The sequence below is a fragment of the Tachyglossus aculeatus genome, chromosome 27 (assembly GCF_015852505.1).
Source record: "Tachyglossus aculeatus isolate mTacAcu1 chromosome 27, mTacAcu1.pri, whole genome shotgun sequence".
NCBI classification, from domain to species: Eukaryota; Metazoa; Chordata; class Mammalia; order Monotremata; family Tachyglossidae; genus Tachyglossus; species Tachyglossus aculeatus.
In genome coordinates, this window is record NC_052092.1 from 3,349,045 (window position 1) to 3,368,982 (window position 19,938).

General features: G+C 48.1%; 1 protein-coding gene across 7 annotated transcripts in view; it reads left to right on the plus strand.

Moving 5' to 3' along the window:
• The first annotated feature begins 454 nt into the window (after positions 1-454).
• Positions 455-19,938, plus strand: part of ERC1 (ELKS/RAB6-interacting/CAST family member 1) — a 276,795-nt gene continuing 257,311 nt past the window's right edge. For all 7 annotated transcript variants that reach the window (XM_038767705.1, XM_038767706.1, XM_038767707.1 and 4 more), the window contains exons 1-2: positions 455-529; positions 17,815-18,623. In XM_038767705.1, coding sequence (XP_038623633.1) covers positions 17,952-18,623 — 672 coding nt within the window. In that variant the 5' untranslated portion in view covers positions 455-529; positions 17,815-17,951. The remainder of the gene's footprint in view (positions 530-17,814; positions 18,624-19,938) is intronic.

Consider the following 19,938-nt stretch of genomic DNA (forward strand, 5'->3'; position numbering starts at 1 on the left):
CTGTGATTGGAGGTGTGTCCGGGGGCGGGACCCGAATCTTAGGGCGTGTCCCGGGGCGGGGCGTGTCCAGGGCGGTGAATGTGATTGGAGGAATCTCCGGGGGCGGGGCCTGCGGTTTGGGGCGTGTCCAGGGGCGGGGCCTGCGAGTGGAGGAGTGTCCGGGGGCGGGGCCTGCTGTTTAGGGCGTGTCCGTGGGCGGGTCCTGTCATTGGATGAGTGTCCGGGGGCGGGTCCTGTGATTGGAGGAGGGTCCGGGGGCGGGGCCTGCGGTTTAGGGCGTGACCCGGGGCGGGTCCTGTGATTGGAGGCGTGTCTGGGGGCGGGGCCTGCGGTTTGGGGCGTGTCCGTGGGCGGGTCCTGTGATTGGAGGAGGGTCCGTGAGCGTGTCGGGGCGGTGACGTCAGCGGGCCTTTCGGCCGCGCTGGGGCGGTGGCGGCGGCGGCGGTGCGGGCGCGGGGTTTGCGGTTGCGGTGACGGTGTGGCCTTGTCGTTGTCGTTGTCCCCCGGCTGGAGGCACCGAGCGGGGCAGGTGAGGAGGGGCCGGCGGCGGCGGGGGGTGCGGGAGGGTGCGGGGGCTGCGGGCCGGTGCGGCTTCCACCCCGGGACCCCCTCATCGGCCGCCGATTTCATCATCATTATCATCATCATCACAATAATGGCATGTACTAAGCGCCTACCATGGGCCAAGCACCGTTCTAAGCGCTGGGGAGGCTACAAGGTGATCAGGTGGCCCCACGGGGGGCTCCCACTCTTCAGCCCCGTTTGATTCATCATTCATTCAACCGTATTTATTGAGCGCTTACCGTGTGCGGGGCACTGGACTAAGCGCTTGGGAAGTCCAAGTCGGCAACACCTAGAGACGGCCCCTACCCAACAGCGGGCTCACAGGCTAGAAGGGGGAGACGCGACAAAGCAAGACATATTAACAAAATAAAATAAATAGAATAAATATGTAGCAATAAAATAGAGTAATAAATACGTACAAACATATATATAGATGAGGTCACTGAGGCCCAGAGAGGTGAAGTGACTTGCCCAAGGTCACCCAGCTGACAATCGGAGGAGCCGGGATTTGAACCCGTGACCTCTGACTCCCCAAACCGGGCTCTCTCCCCTGAGCCACGCTGCTTCTCTAAATCATCCTAATGGTATTTCTTCAGCGCTTAGAACAGTGCTTGGCATAGAGGAAGTGCTTAGCAAATACCATTATGATTATTATTAAGGGCTTACTCTGTGCCAAGCATTGTTCTAAGCGCTGGGGGAGATACAGTGATGATAATGGCATTTGTTAAGCGCTTACTATGTGCACAGCACTTTTCTGAGCGCTGGGGAGGATGCAAGGTAATGAGGTTGTCTCCCGTAGGGCCCACAGTCTTCATCCCCATTTTACAGAGGAGGTCACTGAGGCCCAGAGAAGTGAAGTGACTTGCCCAAGGTCACCCAGCTGACAATCGGAGGAACTGGGATTTGAACCCATGACCTCTGACTCCCAAGCCTAGGCTCTCTCCCCTGAGCCACGCTGCTTCTCTAAATCATCGTAATGGTATTTCTTCAGCGCTTAGAACAGTGCTTGGCATAGAGGAAGCGCTTAACAAATACCATTATGATTATTATTAAGCGCTTACTCTGTGCCAAGCACTGTTCTAAGCGCCGGGGGAGATACAGTGATGATAATGGCATTTGTTAAGCCCTTACTATGTGCACAGCACTTTTCTGAGCGCTGGGGAGGATACAAGGTAATGAGGTTGTCTCCCGTAGGGCCCACAGTCTTCACCCCCATTTTAAAGAGGAGGTCACTGAGTCTCAGTGAAGTGACTTGCCCAAGGTCACCCAGCTGACAATCGGGGGAACTGGGATTTGAACCCATGACCTCTGACTCCCCAAACCGGGCTCTCTCCCCTGAGCCACGCTGCTTCTCTAAATCATCGTAATGGTATTTCTTCAGCGCTTAGAACAGTGCTTGGCACAGAGGAAGCGCTTAACAAATACCTTTATGATTATTATTAAGCACTTACTCTGTGCCAAGCACTGTTCTAGGCGCTGGGGAAGATACAGTGATGATAATGGCATTTGTTAACCGCTTACTATGTGCACAGCACTTTTCTGAGCGCTGGGGAGGATACAAGGTAATGAGGTTGTCTCCCATAGGGCCCACAGTCTTCATCCCCATTTTACAGAGGAGGTCACTGAGGCCCAGAGAAGTGAAGTGACTTGCCCAAGGTCACCCAGCTGACAATCGGCAGAGCCGGGATTTGAACCTGTGACCACTGACTCCCAAGCCTGGGCTTTCTCCACTGAGCCACTTTGCTTCTCTAAATCATCATAATGGTATTTCTTCAGCGCTTAGAACAGTGCTTGGCATAGAGGAAGTGCTTAACAAATACCATTATGATTATTATTAAGTGCTTACTCTGTGCCAAGCACTGTTCTAAGCGCCGGGGGAGATACAGTGATGATAATGGCATTTGTTAAGCGCTTACTATGTGCACAGCACTTTTCTGAGCGCTGGGGAGGATACAAGGTAATGAGGTTGTCTCCCGTAGGGCCCACAGTCTTCATCCCCATTTTACAGAGGAGGTCACTGAGGCCCAGAGAAGTGAAGTGACTTGCCCAAGGTCACCCAGCTGACAATCGGCGGAGCCGGGATTTGAACCCACGACCTCTGCCTCCCAAGCCTGAGCTCTTTCCACTAAACCACGCTGTACTTCCCAAGCGCTTAGTGCAGTGCTCTGTGCACGGGAAGCACTCAATAATAATAATAATGGCATTTATTAAGTGCTTACCCCGTGCAAAGTACTGTTCTAAGCGCTGGGGTGGTTAGAAGTTTGTCCCAATGGGGGCTCACAGTCATAATCCCCATTTTACAGAGGAGGTAACTGAGGCCCAGAGAAGTGAAGTGACTTGCCCAAAGTCACACAGCTGACAATTGACGGAGCTGGGATTTGAACCCGTGACCTCTGAACTCCAAAGCCCGGGCTCTTTCCACTGAGCCACCATTGATGGAATGAATGAAAGAATATCTGTTGCCGATTTGTACTTCCCAAGCGCTTGGTCCAGTGCTCTGCCCACAGGAAGCGCTCAATAAATGCGACTGAAGGAATGAATGAATATCTGTTGCCGATTTGTACTTCCCAAGCGCTTAGTTCAGTGCTCTGCCCACAGGAAGCGCTCAATAAATGCGATTGAATGAGTGAATGAATATCTGCTGCCGATTTGTACTTCCCAAGCGCTTAGTTCAGTGCTCTGCACACAAGAAGCGCTCAATAAATGCGATTGAATGAATGAATGGATGGGGGGCTGGGCGGGGGCCTGGGGTTTGCCCCTCGGTTCCTCCCCCCGAACACCCCCTAAACCTCCCGGCAGGCGGGACACCGGCTTGACAACTTCTACTTCCTTCTCACAACCGCCTAGTACACTGCTCTGCTCGTCCCAAGCACTCAGTAAATAGCACTGATGGATTGTAGACTGTCAGCTCCTTGGGGGCAGGGAGCTGGTCTACCAACTCGGCTCCTTTGGACTTTCCTGAGCACCCAGTACAGTACTCGGCACACGGTAAGCGCTCAATAAATAGCACTGATTGATTGTAGACTGTAAGCTCCTTGTGGGCAATCAATCAATCAATCGTATTTATTGAGTGCTTACTGTGTGCAGAGCACTGTGCTAAGCACTTGGGAAGTACAAGTCGGCAACACATAGAGACGGTCCCTAGAAGTGGGCTCACAGTCTAGAAGGGGGAGACAGACAACAAAACAAAACATATTAACAAAATAAAATAAATAAAATAAATATGCACAAATAAAATAGAGTAATAAATACGTACAAACACACACACACACACACACACACACACACACACACACACACACATATGTGTTGATGCTGATAAGCACTTGGGAAAGTTAGAGTCAGTAAGAGGTGAATTCGCTCTCATGGATCTTGTAGTCCATCGAGTGCAGAGCACTGAACTAAGCGCTTGGCAGAGGACGGGATCTCTGCTTTCAGGGTCATGGGTTCTAATCCCGGCTACTTAGCTGTGTGACTTCGGGCAAGTCACTTCACTTCTCTGGGCCTCAGTTTCCTCATCTGGAAAACGGGGATTAAGACTGTGAGCCCCACGTGGGACAGCCTGCTCACCTTGTATCCCCCCCAGTGCATAGAACAGTGCTTTGCACATAGTAAGTGCTTAACAAATACCATTATTATTATTATTAAGTCACTTCACATCTCTGGGCCTGTTTCCTCATCTGGAAAATGGGGATTAAGACTGTGAGCCCCACGTGGGACAGCCTGCTCACCTTGTATCCCCCCCAGTGCTTAGAACAGTGCTTTGCACATAGTAAGCGCTTAACAAATACCATTATTATTATTATTATTAAGTCACTTCACTTCTCTGGGCCTGTTTCCTCGTCTGGAAAATGGGGATTAAGACTGTGAGCCCCACGTGGGACAGCCTGCTCACCTTTTATCCCCCCCCCCCAGCGCTTAGAACAGTGTTTTGCACATAGTAAGTGCTTAACAAATGCCATTATTATTATTATTTCTTACCAAGTGCAGAGCTTTGGAACTGAGGGCTTGGGAGAGCCCAGTAGAGCAAGTACACGTGATCCCTGCCTTCAAGGAGCTTATGCTCTTCTCTGTGTGAAGCACTGTACCAAGCTCTTGGAAGAGTGAGAGTTGCTACACACGACAATCCCTGCCCTCCTGGAGCTGACAGTCTGCTGTGTGCAGAGCAGTGGCCTGCGCGCTTCAAGAGAGGATGCTACAATAGAGTCCCTGCCTTCAGCGATCTTATAATCTAGCAGGGGAGACGGACCTGAAAATAAATTACAGATATAAAATGACCCGCTTGAGCTGGGAGTCAGTTAAACGGAAAATGCTTAATTGGTTAAAAGCCCGAGGGGCTTCTTTTACCATTCATGGCTTTCACGAGACATTTTTCTCAGACGGAATATACTGGCATCTGTTGCTCCTAATAGACTCACCCGATTTCTGAGAAAATGATGTGTAGCTATTTATTCTGATGACTTGACACCTGTTCACATGTTTTGTTTCTTGTCCGTCTCCCCCTTCTAGACGGTGAGCCCGTTGTTGGGTAGGGACCGTCTCTATAGGTTGCCAACCTGTACTCCCCAAGCGCTTAGTACAGTGCTCTGCACACAGTAAGCGCTCAATAAATACGACTGAAGGAACAGATGAATGAATGCAAGGATCAGATGCTGCCCATCTTTAAATGTGTCACAATCAGTGGTGTTTATTAAGCATTTACTGTGTGCAGAACCCTGGACTAACTGCTTGATACAGTGCAGGACACTGAACTCTCCTAAGCTTGGAGGAAGGGAGAATTTATTCTCCAGGGATTTTTTTTTTTGTATGTGTGTTGGGTTTTTGTTTTATTTATGAGTTTGTTAAGTTCATTCATTCAATCGTATTTATTGAGCACTTACTGTGTGCAGAGCACTGTACTAAGCGCTTTGCTTATGATGTGCCAGGCCCTGTACTAAACGCTGGGGTAGATACAAGGTAATCAGGTGGGACACAGTCCATGAGCCGCTTGTGGCTCACGGTCTTAATCCCCATATTACAGATGAGGTCACTGAGGCGCAGAGGAGTGAAGCGACTTGCCTAAGGTCACAAGCACAGACAAGTGGCGGGGTCGGAATTAGAACCCAGGCCCTTCTCGTGCTGTGACTAATTAGCAGCTTTGTTCAGCTCCAAGTCCAACAAGTTAATCTGACCTCAGGAAAACGATTCGTCCTTGTGCGGATTTCGCAGTTTTCCAGTCCGCTCCATCGGTTGATGGTTCGGGGGCAAAAATTGGGTTCTGGGTTAGGCAGGTGTTTGTCACCCTCCCCTCGGCGACCTTCCATGGGAGAAAAGCGGTTTTAAATGCCATCGGGATATCGGTTTGAAGTCAGAGTAAGGTCTTTTTGGGTGAAAACCAGCTGGTACCAAAATAACCGGGGGAGCCCTTTCATGGAAGCCTGAAGAGGACACGACGCAGATGTCACTTTTGCTCGGGGAGGTGTAAGCAGTTGCCTTTGCTGCTTCAGTTCCAGCCACTTAACGTCACCGAACAAATTAGAGCGTGCGGAGGCCGAGACCTTATCAGGCCTTGAAGAGCTTAGGTAAAGAAACAATAGTAGCAGACTGCATCCAGAAAACTCCTTTTTCAACATAAATGGTTCTCTTGTCAGACCTAGAAGACCTGAGGTAGAGAAGCCAAGGGGGAAGATTGTTTGCATGATGCCAATTTCTCCTTTTTTCACCTCAAATATTCTCTATGACAAGGTCTTGAGTTCCTCAAGTGGAGTAATGAACAGGAGGTGTTTCTGCAGGAAGCAAACCCCTCCTTCCTCCCCTCAAATATACTCTTTTCAGGCCCTGAAGGCCTTAGGGAGGAGAAATGAAAGCAGATTTGGGGGGCATGAAACACATATCTCCTTCTCACCACCCAATATACTCTATTCAGTCTCATTCTAGACTGTGAGCCCACTTTTGGGTAGGGACCGTCTCTATATGTCACCAACTTGTACTTCCCAAGCACTTAGTACAGTGCTCTGCACACAGCGCTCAATAAATATGATTGATTGATTGATTTAAGAAGCCTTTTAGGCCTCATACACAGGAGGTGTACACACGAGCCCCCTCCCGGTTCTCCGCCTCTGAGCCGAGAACCTGGGACTTTACCCCCAAGTTCCCTTTCCCTCCTTCAGAGCCGTCTTAAAAATTCACCCAGCCGCAAATTCTATCTATATTTGTACGGTGTTTAAGCTCTGGGTTAGATCGAAGCTAATCGGGTTGGACACGGGCTCACGGTCTTTATCCCCATTTCACAGATGAGGGAACGGAGGCCCAGAGACTAGACCAAGGTCACGCAGCAGACAAGTGGCGGAGCGGGGGATTAGAACCCAGGTCCTTCTGACTCCCTGTCATGGGTTCTAGCCACTCGGCCCTGCTGCGGAGCTTGGTGAAGTACAGTAGAACAATAAACGGACACGTTCCCTTCCCACATTGAGTTTACAATCAATCAATCGTATTTATTGAGCGCTTACGGTGTGCAGAGCGTTTACAATCTAGAGGACAAGTTTACATGGATGTGGACATAAGTGCTCTGGCATAAGGCGGGGGGCGAATAAGCAGCGTGGCTCAGTGGAAAGAGCCCGGGCTTTGGAGTCAGAGGTCATGGGTTCAAATCCCGGCTCTGCCTGTTGTCAGCTGTGTGATTTTGGGCAAGTCACTTAACCTCTCTGTGCCTGTTCCCTCATCTGTAAAAATGGGGATTAAGACTGTGAGCCCCCACCATGGGACAACCTGATCACCTTGTAATCTCCCCAGCGCTTAGAACATAGCAAGTGCATAATAAATGCCATTATTAGTATTATTATCAAGTACCTGAAGAGGCCCCATCCAAGTGTCTAGGTGATGCGGAAGGGAGAGGGCTTCATTCATTCATTCATCGTATTAAGCGCTTACTGTGTGCAGAGCACTGGACTAAGCGCTTGGGAAGTACAAGTTGGCAACATATTGAGATGGTCCCTACCCAACAGTGGGCTCACAGTCTAGAAGAAGTCAGGGAGGGCTTCTTAGAGGAGGCGCGCCTTCAATAAGGCTTTGAAGGAGGGCAGAGCGATTGTCAGATATGAGGGGAGGGCATTGGTGACACGTCAGCGGCGAGATAGACGAGATGGAGGGGAAAGGGAGTGGGGCAGCATTAGAGGAGCGAAGTGAATGTGTCGTAGTAAGAAACCAGCGAGGTAAGATAAGAGGGGGCCAGGTGATGGAGTGCTTTAAAGCCAATGGCAAACAGTTTCTGTTTGCGGCGGTGGACAACCACCGGACGGTCTTGAGAAGTGTTGGAACGTAGACTGAACATTATTTTTTTCGAACAGAGCCCAGTAAGGACCAGAGTGGGGAGGGACAGGAGGTAAGGAGGTCAGCAGAGAGGCTGATGCAATGGTCCAAGCAGGATAGGATAGTTGGAACAACCAAGCAGCTCTTTTTGGGGTACCGGCTTTCTCGAAGCCAGAAGGGTAAATCAGATTTGGATTGAGTCCTTCGTTCATTGAATCATGTTTATTGAGCGCTTACTGTGTGCAGAGCACTTGGGAAGTACAAATTGGCAACGTATAGAGACCCAACAGCGGGCTCACAGTCTCGAAGTGGGAGGCAACAAAACATGTAGACAGGTTTCTATTTGGCCCAGCGGGGCCTGGGAAAGGGGAAAGAGATAAGAAAAGATGGCAGGTGAAATCCTGCGAATGTGGGCTAGTAAAGTGCACGGTGGCTGGGGAGTCAAGGTGTTGTGTGGCTTACAGAGAAGCAGCGTGGCTCAATGGAAAGAGCACGGGCTTTGGAGTCAGAGGTCATGGGTTCGAATCCCGGCTCCACCACGTCTGCTGTGTGACCTTGGGCAAGTCACTTAACTTCTCTGAGCCTCAGTTACCTCATCTGTAAAAATGGAGATGAAGACTGTGAGCCCCCCGTGGGACAACTTGATCACATTGTATCCCCTCCAGCGCTTAGAACAGTGCTTTGCACATAGTAAGCGCTTAACAAATGCCATTATTATTATTATTACAGGAAGGGAAGGGCAATGTTGGGAGGTAGAAAGCAGCTCTGATTTCTGTATGGAGTAGCCTGTACCTGTTAATCAAGTGTCGACTCCAGTGTTTAGCACAGGGCTTGACACGCGCTCAGCGCCTCACAAATCCCTCCACCATTATTACTGTAGCTAAAGTTGTTTTGTTTCGTTGTCGGTCTCCCTCTTCTAGCTTCACTAGTGAGCCCATTGTTGGGTAGGGACTGTCTCTGTCTGTTGCCGAATTGTACTTTTGAAGCGCTTAGTCCAGTGCTCTGCACACAGTAAGCGCTCAATAAATACGATTGAATGAACAAATGAGTGAATAAAGAAGATGCTACATTTTGATTTTCAAACAATGCCACTGCATGTGTCTATAGGAGGATACCAAACGGTCTTTTCACTGGTGTTGTGGGTGAGCAAGCTGGAATCTATGTTCATTTGCTTTGAAGCTTATAAGAAACCTAAATCAATCAATCATATTGAGCGCTTACTGTGTGCAGAGCACTGTACTAAGCGCTTGGGAAGTACAAGTTGGCAACATACAGAGACGGTCCCTACCCAACAGTGGGCTCACAGTCTAGAAGGGGGAGACAGTGAACAAAACCAAACATATTAACAAAATAAAATAAATAGAATAAATGAAAAATTAGGCCACTTATTGTCACTGCTGTTTCACAGTCCAGATGTATTGTTCGGTGGTCTGTTTAAATTGCTAAATGTCTACCAATTTTTTTAAATGTGTCTGTTAAGCGCTTACTATGTGCCTGTGCCAGGCACTGTACTAAGCGTTGGGGGAGATAAAAGGCAGTCGGGTTGGGCGCAGTCCGTGTCCCACAAAAGCTCACAGCCTTAATCCCCATTTTCCAGATGAGGTAACTGAGGCCCAGCGAAGTGAAGCGACTTGCCCATGGTCACAAAACAGACAAGTGGCAGAGCCGGGGTTAGAACCCAGGTCCTTCTGATTCTCAGGGCCCTTCTACTTAGAAAGCGAGCCCAACGCTTAGTACAGTGCTTGGCACACAGGGATTGTGTCTTCCACCTGCTTAGTTTAATAGTTATAATTTTGGGATTTGTTTTCCAAGGAAGTTGACGGGCATCGGATTTAGGAAAGTTTCCCAGCTGGGTCCCCTCTGCTTTTTTAACGTGGCATTATTCATTCATTCATTCAATTGTATTTATTGAGCGCTTACTGTGTGCAGAGCACTGGACTAAGCGCTTGGAAATAAGCAGACATGTTCCCTGCCTGTAGAGAAACAGTGGAAATGGAAAATGGGGATTGGGGAAGAGTCACTTTGCCTGATGTTCCAGCCGGCTTTTGGAAGGGGAGAGTTTCCACCCCCTTTGTTTCGTATTAAGTTAATTGAAACAGGACATCCCCCGAGCAGAGCTTGCGTTTTAAGTTCTTGAAACAATTTCATGGCTCGGTGCTTTTCCTCTTAATTACGCCAGAGTTTTCCTTCTTGAGCTCTTCTCCTTGACCAGCATTTGTCAGCAAGCATTTCGACTTTCCCTTTCCGGTTGCTGCCATCGTTTTCAATCCATCAGTAATATTTATTGGACATTAATTGTCAGAGACTGAGCCCCCTCTTTCCTCTCCCCCGCCTTACCTCCTTCCCCTCCCCACAGCACCTGTATATATGTATATATGTATGTATTTATTACTCTATTTATTTTACTTGTACATATTTATTCTAATTATTTTATTTTGTTAGTATGTTTTGTTTTGTTCTCTGTCTCCCCCCTTCTAGACTGTGAGCCGGCTGTTGGGTAGGGATCGTCTCTATATGTTGCCAACTTGTACTTCCCAAGCGCTTAGTACAGTGCTCTGCACACAGTAAGCGCTCAATAAATACGATTGATTGATTGATTAAACATATACTTTCAATCAGTGATATTTGAGCACTTACTATGTACAGAGCACTCTCCTAAGAGCTTGGGAGAGTACACTGCAGCAGAATTAACAAACACATTCCCTGCCCTGGCTTAATGGAAAGAACAGCGTGGTTCAGTGGAAAGAGCACGGGCTTTGGAGTCAGAGATCATGGGTTCGAATGCCGGCTCCATGACAAGTCTGCTGTGTGACCTTGGGCAAGTCACTTAACTTCTCTGAGCCTCAGTTACCTCATCTGTAAAAATGGGGATTAAGACTGTGAGCCCCACGTGGGACAACTTGATCAAACTGTATCCCCCCCAGCGCTTAGAACAGTGCTTTGCACATAGTAAGCGCTTAACAAATGCCATCATTATTATTATTATTATTAACACGGGCTTGGGAGTCAGAGGTCATGGGTTCTAATCCCGGCTCCGCCGCTCGTCAGCTGTGTGACCTTGGGCAAGTCACTTCACTTCTCTGGGCCACAGTTCCCTCATCTGTAAAATGGGGATGAAGACTGTGAGCCCCACGTGGGACAACCTGATTAGGTTGTACCTACCCCAGCGCTTAGAACAGTGCTTGGCACATAGTAAGCGCTTAAATACCAACATTATTATTATTATTATTAACTATGTACCAGGTACTATTCTAAGCGCTGGGATAGATACAAGATAACCAGGTTTGGACACAGCCCATGCCCCTCATGCTGCTCACAGTCATTAATCCGCATTTTACAGATGAGGGAACTGAGGCACAGAGAAGTGAAGTGTCTTGTCCAGTGTCACCCAGCAGACAAGTGGGAGAGCCGGGATTAGAACCCAGGTCCTTCCGACGCCCAGGCTCTACTGCTGCTTCTTACTGTTCCAAGCTTTGGGGTAGATAAAAAGGAATCAGTTCAGACACAGTCCGCATCCCTCATGGAGCTCACAATCTAAGTAGGAGGGAGAATTTCCCTCACCAGCCTCATGTTTACCCGGGATTCTGCGTCCAACTCAAACAGTAAACATTTCTCAACAGGAATTTCTCTCCTTTGCCTGCCCCCTCACCTCACCGTTATTTATTTTTTTTAATCGAATCAGAGTTTAGAGGTGAACTTTGCGTCCTCTTAAACCCCAATTCTGGAACACAGTGACCGAAGAGCTGCAAGTTGTTTATTTTGGTGGTTAACTCCAGGGAGAGATTGCAGACTGTGAGCCCGCTGTTGGGTAGGGACCATCTCTATATGTTGCCAACTCGTACTTCCCAAGCGCTTAGTACAGTGCTGTGCACACAGTAAGCGCTCAATAAATACGATTGCATGAATGAATGTTGAAAACTATCAGTTTACACCTGCGTTGCTGACGCTTTCCTTAGCCCTCCCCCAAATCGTGATTAATATTGTGTTTTCTGTCTACTTTTATCCTCGCTTTGAAGATAGTACTAAGACTCTGCAGTGATTGTCATTCTAAGGCTCAGTGTGGTGGGAATAATGTCTAAAAATACCTTGACTACATATTTAGCAAACTATTTCTCTTTAGAAGCAGATTTTTAAAAAAAATTTCAACTTAATTTCAGTAGGGAGCCTAATGTGCCTCATCAATCATGAGTTTGGTTCCTATGCTGTGAAGTGTTTTATGAATCATTTCCTTACACAAGGTTTCTCTTCCCTACTACATCTAAACGCCAAGAATTGATGACTTTCTTTTTCTTCCCATATCTCCCATTCCTTCCGCGTACAAAGTTCCCAACAGCTCACTTCTTTCAGGTTGAAAGGGTCTGTCTGATTGATTCCACTAGACTGTCAACTTATTAATAATAACTGTGGTATTTAATAATTATGGTATTTGCCAAGCGCATACTATGTGCTAAGCACACTTGCACTGTACTGAACACTGGGGTAGGTCTATACCCAGAAGCAGCGTGGCTCAGTGGAAAAAGCCCAGGCTTGGGAGTCACAGCTCTGCCACATGTCTGCTGTGTGACCCTGGGCAAGTCACTTAACTTCTCTGAGCCTCAGTTACCTCATCTGTAAAATGGGGATTAAGACTTTGAGTCCCACGTGGGACAAAGTAATCACCTTGTATCCCCCCCAGCGCTTAGAACAGTGCTTTGCACATAGTAAGCACTTAACAAATGCCATTATTATTATTACAAGATAATCAGGTCCCACATGGGGCTCCCAGTTTAAGTAGGAGGGAAAACTGGTATCAAATCCCCCTCCTCCCTCTCCCCATCCCCCCCTTACCTCCTTCCCCTCCCCACAGCACCTGTATATATGTATTTATGTTTGTACGTATTTATTGCTCTATTTATTTAATTTATTTTATTTGTACATATTTTATTCTACTTATTTTATTCTGTTAATATGTTTTGTTTTGTTGTCTGTCTCCCCCTTCTAGACTGTGAGCCCGCTGTTGGGTAGGGACCGTCTCTATATGTTGCCAACTTGTACTTCCCAAGCGATTAGTACAGTGCTCTGCACACAGTGAGTGCTCAGTAAATACGATTGAATGAATGAATGAATGAAATCCCCATTCTGCGGATGAGGAAACTGAAGCCCAGAAAACTCAAGTGGCTTGCCCAAGGTCACGCAGCAGACAAATGGCAGAGTTGGAATTAGAACTCAGGTCCTCTGACTCCCATGCCCACGGTCTTTCCACTAGGCCATGCTACCCCAGCGCTTAGTACAGGCCTGCCACATAATAAGTGCTTAACAAATATTATTAGTATAATTATTACTGTTGTTATTATTATCCCCTGGCTCCCAGACCTGAGCTGTTTTCTACTAGGCCTCGCTGCATCCATTCATTCATTTGTATTAAGTGCTTACTGTGTGCACAGCACTGTATTAAGCACTTGGGAGAGTACAGTGCATCAATAAGACAGGGGTCACACGTTAATTCTCCGGACCAAATAACGCTATTTTGTTTAGTCTTTCATCCGAAGACCCATTTCTCATCTTCCCCAATCTATTTTTTGCCATATTCTCTGACCCTTCCACCTCCCTGCATCTTTCTGAAGGGCCCAAGACTCCAGCGCTTAGTACGGAGCCTGGCACAGAGTAAGCGCTTACCAAATACCATAATTATCGTTAACATGGTTAGGAGGTGCTTGATCTGTGGAAGGTGGGTGACTGTAAACTCCCGGAGGGCAGGGATCGTGTCCATTATATTTCCCTTTCCCAAGAGTTTAGTCCAGTGCTCTTCGCTCAACAGATAGGACCGAATGAATAATAATGATGGTAGTTGTTATAAGCACTTACTATGTGCCAGGCTGTAATATTTATTACATATAATATATATGTATATATGTTTGTACATATTTATTACTCTATTTTACTTGTACATATCTATTCTATTTATTTATTTTATTTTGTTAATATTTTTGGTTTTGTTCTCTGTCTCCCCCTTCTAGAGTGTGAGCCCACTGTTGGGTAGGGACTGTCTCTATATGTTGCCACCTTGTACTTCCCAAACGCTTAGTACAGTGCTCTGCACACAGTAAGTGCTCAATAAATACGATTGATTGATTGATTGATTGATCCAAGGTAATCAGGTTGTCCCACGTGGGGCTCACAGTCTTAATCCCCATTTTATAGATGAGGTAACTAAGGCACAGAGAAGTGAAGTGACTTGCCCAGAGTCACCCAGCTGACAAGTGGCGGATCCGGATTTGAACCCACAAGCTCCGACTCCCAAGCCCAGGCTCTTTCCACTGAGCCACGTTGCTCCTCCATGAATGAAAGAGCATAGGTTTGGGAGCCGGGGACCTGGGTTCTAATCCCAATTCCGCCTGTAGCCTGCCCGGACTTCACTTCTCCCTTCTTGCCTCAGCCTCCTGATCTGAAAAATGCAGATCAATCATATTTGGATTTATGAGATTCCCCACTAAGGATGGGCCTATCTGTTTATCTCGCATCCACCCCACACTAAGCACAGTGCTTGACACCTAAGAGCAATGATAATGGCAGTATTAAGCATTAACTAGGTACTAAATACCGGGGTAGATCCAAGTTGATGAGATCTGACAGTCGGGGATCACAATCTATTTTCTTCCCCAGATTATTGCTTGAGAAAAACTATAATTAGAAGAAGAATGGTCATTATTCCAAGTACAGGGGAAGAGGTTATAGGACTTTTGAAGTGTAATATTAACATTATTAAGAGGTTCAGTGGAAATCCTCCATTCTCCCGGTTCCCCAGCTTCACGATTTCGGGTAATCCCACTGGGGCCCGGTCTCTGAAGCTGTGTTAATTTTAATAATGTAATAATAATGTAATAACACCGGTCTCCCTGCTGTAGACCATAAGCAGAGAAGCAGCATGGCTCAGTGGAAAGAGCCCGGGCTTTGGAGTCAGAGGTCATGGGTTCAAATCCCAGCTCCGCCACTTGTCAGCTGGGTGACTTTGGGCAAGTCACTTCACTTCTCTGGGCCTCAGTTCCCTCATCTGTAAAATGGGGATTAAGAGTGTGAGCCCCCCGTGGGACAACCTGATCACCTTGTAACCTCCCCAGCGCTTAGAACAGTGCTTTGCACATAGTAAGCTGTACTACTGTAGGGACCGTCTCTATATTGTACTTCCCAAGCGCTTAGTACAGTGCTCTGCACACAGTAAGCGCTCAATAAATACGACTGAATGAATGAATGAAAGTAAGCGCTTAACAAATGTCATTATTAATTAATGAGCTCTTTGAGAGCAGGGATCATGTCTAACAACTATTGTACTTTCCCAAGAGCTTAGCCCAGCGTTTTGCACTCAGTGTTCAAAACTGATCGACTGATTACAATATAGTCAGTGGACACGATCCTTACCCGTAAGGAACTCACAGTCTATGGGGGAAGCAGACATTAAGAAAAATTACAGATATGGGTACGGATATTTCAGGTACTTAACATCCCAGATTGTCTCCTGTTATGTCTTTCCTACCAGATGCCCGTTCTGGGTTAAAGTTAGATTTAGAAGAGTCTGTTCCCAAAATGATGGCTCTGTCTTCAGTACTGTTCTAAGAAGAGGTCACCCACACACTGAACCAGTTTGAAAATCTGAGCCTTGGTTTTTTGCTGCTGTTGGGTTTTTTTTTTTGTCTGTGTGGTATTTTTTTAAGTGCTTACTATGTTCCAGGCACGGTACTAAGGGCTGGGGTAGACACAATCCAGTTGGGTCGGAGCCACATGGGGTTCACAGTTTTAATCCCCATTTTACAGATAAGGTGACTGTGGCACGGAGACATTTAAGTGACTTGCCCAAAGTGGTGGAGCTGGAATTTGAACCCAGATCCTTTTGACTCCCGACCTTAGGCAAGTCACCTGACTTCTGCATCTCAGGTTCTTCACCTGAAAAATGGGCATTCAGTTCCTTTTCTCCCTTGCTCTAGACTGTGAATCCTATTTGGGACAGGGATTGGGGCTGACCTGTTTAGCTGGTACCTATCAAGGAACGTGTCTGTTGTGTTGTTTATATTGTCCTCTCCCAAGTGCTTAGTACACTGCTCTGCACACAGTAAGATCTCAATCAATAACCAATAAAAAGCATAAAATGCTAGATTTCAAGATGTAATCACTCAGTCAATCACATTTAACAAGGTAACAGTACAGCAGACACATTCCCTGCCCACAATATGCTTGCGGTCTAGAGGGGGGAGAAAGACATTGATAGAAATAAAGAAATTACAGTTAGAGGGGTGGTGAAGTGCTCCTAATGTGCAGGTGAACAGCGAGTTTATCACATTTCTTGTGTTGTCCTCTCTCAAGCACTGAGTCCGGTGCTCAGCACACAGTAAGCGCTCAATAAATGGCTTTGATCGATTCCTGGAGAAAACAGCTTTAAAATGCGTTTTGGGGAGCCTCGTCCACGAGCCAGAAATTGTAGCTTGGGTCCCCATTCTGCCCTTTTCCCTCCATTGCTCAAACCACCTTTCCCCTTCCTTCCCATTTGGAAAGGATCTCTTTCTATGGCAGCAAAGTAGCTGCTGCAAAGGGAAAAATTCGGGGCCCTTTCCTGAATTTGAGGGGCTTTTGGGATGGTAAAATGTTGACAGCTTTTAGCTTCTCCTCCAGACAAATGAGCACCTTTCTGGAGTCTTGGGGAAAGAGAACGGGTCAAAAAAAGGAAGCAGAGAGTGTTTGCCTTTGCATTATCTTGCAAATGTAATCGTTTTAGTGGATGTGCAAAATCTCCATTCCCAAGCAATCCCAAGTGTGATGTGAACTCTTTAAAGCCTGGAAGGGTGTCTCTTTTCAAGGGATCTCTTTTCTTTTTTGTTTGTTTGGTTTAGTGACATTTGTTAAGCCCTTACTGACTCTGACAAGAACTGTTCTAAGAGCTGGGGTAGAGAGGATACAGTCCCTGGTCTACATGGGGCTCATAATAAGAATAATAATGACATTTATTAAGTGCTTACTATGTGCAAAGCACTGTTCTGAGCGCTGGGGAGGGCATAATCAATCAATCATATTTATTGAGCGCTTACTGTGTGCAGAGCACTGTACTAAGAGCTTGGGAAGTACCAGTTGGCAACATATAGAGACGGTCCCTACCCAACAGTGGACTCACAGTCTAGAAGGGGGAGACAGAGAACAAAACAAAGCATATTAACAAAATAAAATAAATAGAATAAATATGTACAAGTAAAATAAATAAATAAATAAATAGAGTAATAAATACGTGCAAACATATATACATATATACAAGTGATCTTAGTACACCTTAGATCACCTTAGGTGATCATGTTGTCCCACATGGGGCTCCCAGTCTTAATCCCCATTTTACAGATGAGGGAACTGAGGCCCAGAGAAGTCAAGTGACTTGCCCAAAGTCACACAGCTGACAAGTGGCGGAGCCGGGATTTGAACCCATGACCTCTGACTCCAAAGCCCGGGCTCTTTCCACTGAGCCACGCTGCTTCTCATGGTCAAGCAGGAGTGAGGACAGGTATTGAGCCCCCCGTGGGACAACTTGATCACCTTGTATCCCCCCCAGCGCTTAGAACAGTGCTTTGCACATAGTAAGCGCTTAACAAATGCCATTATTATCATCATTATTATTATTATTGAATCCCCATTTTGCAGTTGAGGAAACTGAGAAGTGAAGTGACTTGCCCAAACTTTGTTGTAAAATGGTATTTCTTGAGCATTATGTCGAACACTTCTTTTTAATGGTACTTGTTAAGCATGTACTTTCAATCATTGATATCTGAGCACTGTACCGTTGGGTAGGGACCGTCTCTCTATGTTGCCAACCTGTACTTCCCAAGCGCTCAGTACAGTGCTCTGCACACAGTAAGCGCTCAATAAATCCGATTGAATGAATGAGTGGATCCTTCGTGGGGGAGTCCAGAGACACGTACGGGAGAGATTGACGTTGTGTCTTTTCCATTCCAGCGATGACCTTGAGGACGGTGAGCCCGGGATCGATCCGCCGGGAGCAGCCCTAAGCCGGCCTCGGACTCCCGGAGCGCACCCCCAGCCCAGGGAGCCCCCCGAACTCGCCGCCGGCCCGGACTCGCCCCGCCGGAGCCATGTACGGCAGCGCCCGCTCGGTGAGCAAGGCGGAGCCGAGCGGGCAGAGCCCCGGCCGCTCCCCGCGACTGCCCCGCTCCCCCCGCCTGGGCCACCGCCGCACGAACAGCACCGGCGGCAGCGGGGGCGGCCCCGGCGGGCCCGGCGGCGGCGGAGGGGCCGGCGGGAAGACCCTCTCCATGGAGAACATCCAGTCCCTGAACGCGGCCTACGCCACGGCGGGGCCCATGTACCTGAGCGACCACGAGAACGTGGGCTCGGACTCCCCCAAGAGCACCATGACCCTGGGCCGGGCGGGGGGCCGGCTGCCCTACGGGGTGCGGATGACGGCCGTGGGCAGCAGCCCCAACATCGCCAGCGGCGAGCCCGCCGCCCTGGGCGACCACCACCTGCCGCCGGTCAGCATGGCGTCCACGGTGCCCCACTCGCTGCGCCAGGCGCGGGACAACACCATCCTGGACCTGCAGAGCCAGCTGAAGGAGGTGCTCCGGGAGAACGACCTGCTCAGGAAGGACGTGGAGGTGAAGGAGAGCAAGCTGAGCTCCTCCATGAACAGCATCAAGACCTTCTGGAGCCCCGAGCTGAAGAAGGAGCGGGCCCTCAGGAAGGACGAAGCCTCCAAGATCACCGTCTGGAAGGAGCAGTATCGAGTCGTGCAGGAGGAGAACCAGGTGGGTGCCACCCCCTCTTCCCCGCCCTGATTCATCGTCATCAATCGTATTTATTGAGCGCTTCCTGTGTGCAGAGCACTGTACTAAGCGCTTGGGAAGTACAGTTTGGCAACATATAGAGACAGTCTCTACCCAGTATCCCCGCCACTTCCGGATAGGGCGCCTAGGGTGCGCGGAGCACCGTCGATTACATAACCGTGGGATGTGTGAAGCGCTTAGCGCCGGCGTGGATACAAGCAAGTCGGGTTGGACGCAGTCCCTGTCCCCCGTGGGATTCAGAGTCTTAATCCCCATTTGACAGATGAGGGAACTGAGGCGCAGCAAAGGTTCGGAGCCGGGATTAGAACCCATACAGCGTGGCTTCGTGGAATGAGCCCGGGCTTGGGAGGCAGAGGTCGTGGGTTCTAATCCCGGCTCCGCCACTTGTCTGCTGGGTGACTTGGGGACCTCATCTGTAAAATGGGGATTAAGGCTGTGAGCCCCACGCGGGACAATCTGATTACCTTGTATCTACCCCAGCGCTTAAAACAGTTCTTGGCACATAGTAAGTGCTTAACAAATACCATTATTCTTATTAAGCAGCGTGAGAAGCAGCGTGGCTCAGTGGAAAGAGCATGGGCTTTGGAGTCACAGGTCGTGGGTTCAAATCCCGGCTCCGCCAAATGTCAGCTGTGTGACTGGGCAAGTCACTTAACTTCTCTGGGCCTCAGTTCCCTCATCCGTAAAATGGGGATTAAAACTGTGAGCCCCCCGTGGGACAACCTGATCACCTTGTAACCTCCCCAGCGCTTAGAACAGTGCTTTGCACATAGTAAGCACTTAACAAATACCAACATTATTATTATTATTACCTTCTCTGACTCCGAGGCCTGTGCTCTAGGCACTCCGCCACGCTCCTTCCCTAAGCGCTTCGGGGAGGACAGTAGAACAATCAACACTTCTAGACTGTGAGCCCACTGTTGGGTAGGGACCGTCTCTATATGTTGCCAACTTGTACTTCCCAAGCGCTTAGTACAGTGCTCGGCACACAGTAAGCGCTCAATAAATACGATTGAATGAGTGAATCAGCAGACACATTCCCTACCCACAACTAGCTTATAGTCTAGAAGGGGAGACAGACAGTAATAGGAATAAATAAATGACAGATATGAACAGGAGTGCTGTGTGGCTGGGCAGGGGGGGATGAATAAAGCTTAGGAAAGTGCTTTGCACATAGTAAGCGCTTAACAGATGCCATTATCATTATTAGTAATAATAATAATAATAACGGCATTTATTAAGCACTTACTATGTGCAAACCACTGTTCTAAGCACT